At 56.3% G+C, this 5,958-nt stretch overlaps 2 protein-coding genes across 2 annotated transcripts; both read right to left on the bottom strand.

The window, feature by feature from the left end:
* Positions 1–914: 914 nt before the first annotated feature.
* Positions 915–1,760, bottom strand: LBRM_28_1520 (putative haloacid dehalogenase-like hydrolase; the record flags this gene model as incomplete). Its single annotated transcript, XM_001566133.1, has 1 exon — positions 915–1,760. One exon carries the CDS (start codon positions 1,758–1,760, stop codon positions 915–917), a length of 846 nt encoding a protein of 281 aa, XP_001566183.1.
* A 2,177-nt stretch (positions 1,761–3,937) lies between these two features.
* On the bottom strand, positions 3,938–4,846 carry LBRM_28_1510 (haloacid dehalogenase-like hydrolase-like protein; the record flags this gene model as incomplete). The annotated part of the gene is made up of 1 exon (XM_001566132.1): positions 3,938–4,846. One exon carries the CDS (start codon positions 4,844–4,846, stop codon positions 3,938–3,940), a length of 909 nt encoding a protein of 302 aa, XP_001566182.1.
* Positions 4,847–5,958: the final 1,112 nt, after the last annotated feature.

Here is a 5,958-nt window from a genome sequence, read left to right as displayed (position 1 = left end):
TTCGCGGCCGCCACCGCCAACAGCAGGAAAGCAAACAGTGAAGTCGAATAGGGAGTTGCGCGCGCGTGCGGCTTTGTTGGTTTATTACCCCTTCGCTTGTCCTTTTATGCTCTGTGTTTTTCCCTTTCGTATGAGAGGGAAGAGAGAGGCAAGAAAGGGAGAGGGAGGAGGAATGAGTGAGCAGTCGCGTGCAACTTCGTGTGTGTGTGTGTGCGTGGGGGAAGGGGGGATGCAAAGATGTAAGCGTAATTCGAAGAAAGGCAGGAGGGAGGGGGCGGGTGAAGAGCGAGGGGCTGTTGGGGGGAGAGAAGGAGCAAAGATTGAGATCAGGCGAGAGGTGCGCCGGGTGGTGCTGAACGTGTTCTCAAGGTGGGGCGAGGTGTCCATCCCTACCAACGCAGCTCACCATTTGCTTGTCCCTTTCATGGCATAAGTGCTCTCATTCAGGCAAAGGTACGAAATTCTTTAGGTGAAGGGCAGAAGGTGGAACGCCATCCAACATTTGTGCTCGAAAAGACGCTCGTCAGGATGCACAGCCCTTCTTCTCTGCGCACAGAATGGCGCGTATCGAATCCGAAGGAGTATGCCGTCCGGCTTTTTTTAAAATTTATTTCAGTGTTACTCCCAGATTGAAGGGCACACACGGCAAAGTAAAAGAGAGAGAGAATGTGTGTATGGGTGTATGGGTGCGTGATAGAGGTGTGATGGACGAGGGAAGAGACAAACGCGGACACAGCCGCCTTAACATCGTCTATGCGACAGATTGCCTATCTGCGCCGGAGCCAAGGGGGGTGGTGGACTCCCCCGCTTTCTCCTCCGACGGTAAAAGGTGAAGTCTTTCTCTCCACCTGCCGCTCTACGCTCATTTCTACAGGCTCGTGGTTACACCTACCTTGAGGGACGATGATACTACCTTAGGACGAGAGGAACATCTCCTCCAGCTTCTTGGCCACACCATCGTCGGCGTTCGTGCCGATAATCTGCGCGTGCGGCACGGCTTCCTTCAATTCCTGTTGCCCATTTGCCGTAATAAAGGACGTCGCGGTTATCTGCAGCATCGACTCATCGTTCATGCCATCGCCAAAGCAGGCTACCTCATCCAGCGTCAACCCCAGCACCTCTGCTACCTCGCGCATGCTGTTGCCCTTGTTAACACCAGCCGGGGCACAGTTTAAAATGTAGGGGAGGGAAAAAGTGCAGCTAAGGTGGCCTGAGTGCTGCTCACGGAGCGCACTATCCAGCTGCACCAGCTCGTCGGGTTCGCCGATGAACCACACCTCATGCACCCCGTGCAGCTCCGCGGCCTGCAGCTCGTACAGGCCCTCACGGAGGTCGGTACAGTGGAAGTCATCGTGGAAGGCGGCGCTCAGTTCGGGCAGGCTCTTGTCCGTCAGCCACTCAGCCTCGCGATAGATGTTTGTGATGAACTTTTTCGGAAGCTCAGCACCTGTCGCAGAGTTCTTGATGGTGCGAATACGCACGAGTGACTCCACAAACTCCGGTCGGATGTTGTGCTCACGCACGAGGTTGAAAGCGCCATCGTGGATGCGGGCGCCATTGCTGGTGATGATGTAGTCTGGCTCTAGCTGGCATTTGCGAATCCTGTAGAATACCTCCGTGTAGGGGCGACCGGTGGCCACGATAAAACAAATACCCTTTTCCTTGAGCCTCTTCAGGACTTTAACGGTATAGTCGCTGATGCAGTGCTGCTGGTTGAGCAGTGTACCGTCGAGGTCTGTAACGATAGCCTTGATGGTCATGACAATGATCAGTCGTACAGAGGGAAGAGGGTGAAGAGAGGGAGGAGTCGGCGATGGCGAGAGAGGCGAACGAGAACGCGGACTCAAAGAAGTGTGAGGTGAAAGGCGTGTTGTGGCCTTTTTACTGGGGCCTCTTTTAGTGTGCTGCTAAAAGGGGGGGGGAGGGGAGAGAGGGGGTGGCATCGAAGGAGCGTCGAGAGGGTTTGCGTCGTCTGCTGCGACTGCAGTTACGTTCATCCTGGTGTGCACGAGGGGTGGGGGGCGCCCTATCGCATGCAAACGAAGCCGCTTGCACGATTTGGGGGGGGGGTGCCGGTAATCAGGAGGGGAAGTTCCGCACTAAGAGGAAGAGCGGGATGCACCGAGTGATGTCCTCTGCGCGTTTTCAAGATGGCGAACCCTCACGGGGCCACACCACTCAAGGCGAAGAATCACAACAAAGAATGTCTTCTCTGGTTAAACCAGCATGAGAAGCGCAGCACAATCGTCATGAGGAGACGCCAAACAACAGCGAATCTACCTAGGATGGTGCCTAAACACTGTGATAAAGACCTCGAGCCTACACAAACACAGAGAGACTCAGAGAGACCCGCACGCCTTCTTGCCTATGACTAACAAGGTCCGTAGTGCATCAGGAGGTGTGCACATGATACGCAACCGAGGAAGGTATCAACTTCCACAGCACATGCAGACCACCGAGTATGGGTACCTTTTCGCCTTCGCCCTTGCCATTCTATGCTACAAACCAGTCCTCACCTGAACGCGTACAACCGCAGCTCACCCGCACCCTTGTGTCGCACTGCGGCGTAGCCCTGGCCCCCCAGGACGAGCCGTCCTGCCGTCGCAGCGGGCCATGCGCCTAACGCGCCCCGCCCCGCCCTTGCCTTGCTCCTCCTTCGGCTGCGTGCTGCCGTGCTGCCGTGCGGGTCGCAGGGCGTGGTCTGGGCGAGGGCCGGGTGAGATGCGCTCGAGGAGGAAGTGGGCCAGCCCCAGGTCAGGGCCCACTGAGGCCCTGTACCTTGCCTGCATCCCACGCCTCGCAGACACACACGCTAGGGCTCACTCGGTACGGCACCCCGCCCTCTGACCCCTCCCTGGTCCTCCGACCTCTGGGCGCCTTGTCCGTGCGCGATACGCCAGGCTAGCATTGTGGGGCCTGTGTTTCCGGACGGCGTTGCGGCCTGGGGAGGGGAGGGGAGGCTGCAGTCACAGACACCCGACGTGGAACGCCCGCGCAGCGCGAGCGAGGTGTGTGCGTAGTCCAATGGCAGCGCCGGGTTGGCCACTCCCATAACAGACGCAGATGGGGGGGCGGAGGCCCTGGAGGGGGGGGGTTGAGGATGAGCAGTGAGAAGTGAAGAAATAAAGAGAAGGAGAGGCATTGGTGAGTGGGACGTGGGGAAAGTAGAAGTACTGAGCCTGCTCTTGCTGCGTATGTGTTCGACTGGGGAGGAAACATGGCATGGAACTCGCACCGGTAGGACGGAGGGGGATGAGCAACGCCAGCTGCGATGCGTGACCTCTGCGACTCTTTTCCTGCTGTAGGGTGTGTGTGTCTCCAGCGGTTGTGCTAGGATGGCTGCAGATCACCATTTTTGTGCGCCTCCTGACGTTACTCTGTTGGACATGTGCCCTTTTCCCGCTCTCTTTGTTGGCTCTTGTGCAGGACTCTTTCGATTTTCTGCTTTATTCCACTGATGTAGTTAAGTGCGCTGTGCTTTTCCGTTCTCTTCGGTTGGACAAGGCAAAAAAAGGCGGGGGGGGGAGTGAGGCGGTGTTCCCTCATAACGTGGGAGGTCATTTTGCTGTTCCCTGGCTCTCAGCCTCTCGTGCACCGACCATCTTAATGATTCATCGAGCTGCGCCCTTGTGAGCTCAGAGCCACAGACAAAAGAAGCCAATAAACATACACACATACACACGAATGGATGATGTGCGCACTCAATGGTGCATCGTTCGTGTTGAAAAGGCGGGTGTGGGGGGGGGGAGGTTGTGATTACAATGCCACAGCTGGGGGAAGAGCGTAGCAGTTCATGGGCGGAGGTATCGAGGATGGGCAAAGGAGGTGAGGCAGGTAGGGGTCTTCCAAGTTCGCTCCCACCGTATTGATGGGCCAAGATGAGGAGGCGCTTTGCCATTGGTGTACACTGTCGCGCACGCGCGTCTTTCCCGTTTCCTCAAACCGGTTGAGACACCGCTGCCTCGTTATTCCGCGAACACTCGACGAAGGCATCTGCCACCAGCAGCTCCTCGAGTTGCCACGCGACGCCTTCCTCGTTGTTTGACGGAATAACGGGGAGCTCCGGTGCGGCTTGCTTCACCATTTCTGCCGCATTCCCCATAACAAAACCCTTCCCTGCTTCTACCAGCATTTGAATATCATTCATGCCATCGCCGAACGCGATGGTCTCGCTAAGAGCGATGCCAATGTGCGTGCACACCGTGCGCATCGCGACGCCCTTGTTGATACCCTTGGCAAAACAGTCGAGGATATGAGGTAATGCAAAGGTACAGGTGACCTCGTGGGAAAGTTCACGGTCCACGTACTTCTTCACGCACACTAGATCCGCATGCGCGCCGCGGATCCACATGCTGTGCGTGCCCTTGAGTGTCTCGGTGGTCTGTGTCATTGGGTCAACCTGCTCGTAGATGAATGAGGGGTGAAAGGCTGCACGGACTTCTGCAACACACTCGTTGGTGAACCATCGATCCCTACAGTTGATGTTAAACAAGATGTGTCGCGCCTGCACTGCTGGATCGACCACTCCCTCATCCGTGAGGTGCGGCGACAGCTGAAAGAGTCGGCAGACGCTCTCAGTGTTGATGTCCCCCGCAAAGAGGGTGTTCTGCCGGGCGTCGTGGATGCGTGCCCCATTGCTGGTAATGATGAAATCCGGACTCAAATTCGCCTTGGCGAGGTTGCCAAACACGTCAGGAAATGGACGTCCTGTGGCTACAATGAAGGCGACCCCCCGCTCCTTGAGTGCCTGAATCACAGTGGCGGTGCGGAGGCTAATGAAGTGGTGCGAGTTGAACAGAGTGCCATCCAGGTCCACGAACACAGCCTTGATCTTAGCCGGTGCCATTGCGTCGGCATAGGAGAGAAGAGGAGGAAAGAGAGCAAAAACACGGAACTACATGAGCGAGCTTGCCAACACTACGAGTCCCGCCGTTCAGACTTCTGGCGTTGTTTGGTGATAAAAGACAATCTTTCGAAGCAGACGCGCTCTGCTGAGCATTTCTGCACACACTCTGATGAGCCTTTAGTGAGGCAAACGCGGATGGAAGCCAATAGAGGAAGGAGCAAGAAGGTTGAGAGAGCGGAAGAAGGACTGAAACGACGATGGGAACGTTTTCAAGCGCATGCCTTGGGTAGTCCGGGTGCGTATTGGTGTGTGATGCCACACGTCCTCATGAATAGAGAGGACTGCAGAGCAAACATCGTCTACTCGCGCGAAACTCTTCTCTGATGGCTTTCGCGGTGCCTTCCAGTACCAGCCTCCCATCCCCGCTCCTCCCCATACACACACATGCGAGCTGCTTGCGTTGTTATCGTTTCCCGCCGCTTTCTCCCTTACCCTGTGCGCTGATCGCTTCACGCGCATCTCTGTTTATGTAGGTATGCACAGGCACACACCGCATGAACGATGGGGTATGAAGTGGCGACAAGCATCAGACTGCGTCCAAGATCATTCCGGCATGGAGACACGCCGAGGGGGAATGCAGCACCACTCCCCCCTGAAAGACATCAGAGTTCCATGTGAGCTTCTTTTCCACCCCACCATCAAATACCCACCCCCACTTTCTTGAGCATACGCAGGTTGTTTATGCCACCGTCAAACGCAATCGCATCTCCAGGGGTGAGGTGAAAGAGCTCAAGAACCTCCTTCGCATTTAGATGCTTTGCCCATTCCGGGGCAGCGCCACGCCGAGAATGAACGGTAGGGTGAAAGCGTGGGAGTCTTTCTAGGCAAACTCGTCCTGCAGGACCGCTTCGCTCAGGGGGAGCAGCTCATTGGAGAACCACAGAAAAAGAAACTGTAGACCTTGTGGAAGAGCACATCTCTGTCCACCACATGGCTTACAACGCAAGAGCGGAGAGTCAGGTCGTAGGAACCCCTGTGGCCCATTCACCACGACTGTAGTTACCCATTCATCAGCGCGAGACATGTCCGTGACAGCGCTTGGAAGCTCTGCC

This window comes from Leishmania braziliensis, chromosome 28 (genome assembly GCF_000002845.2).
Source record: "Leishmania braziliensis MHOM/BR/75/M2904 complete genome, chromosome 28".
NCBI classification, from domain to species: Eukaryota; Euglenozoa; class Kinetoplastea; order Trypanosomatida; family Trypanosomatidae; genus Leishmania; species Leishmania braziliensis.
This window is presented reverse-complemented; position numbering and strand designations above follow the sequence as displayed.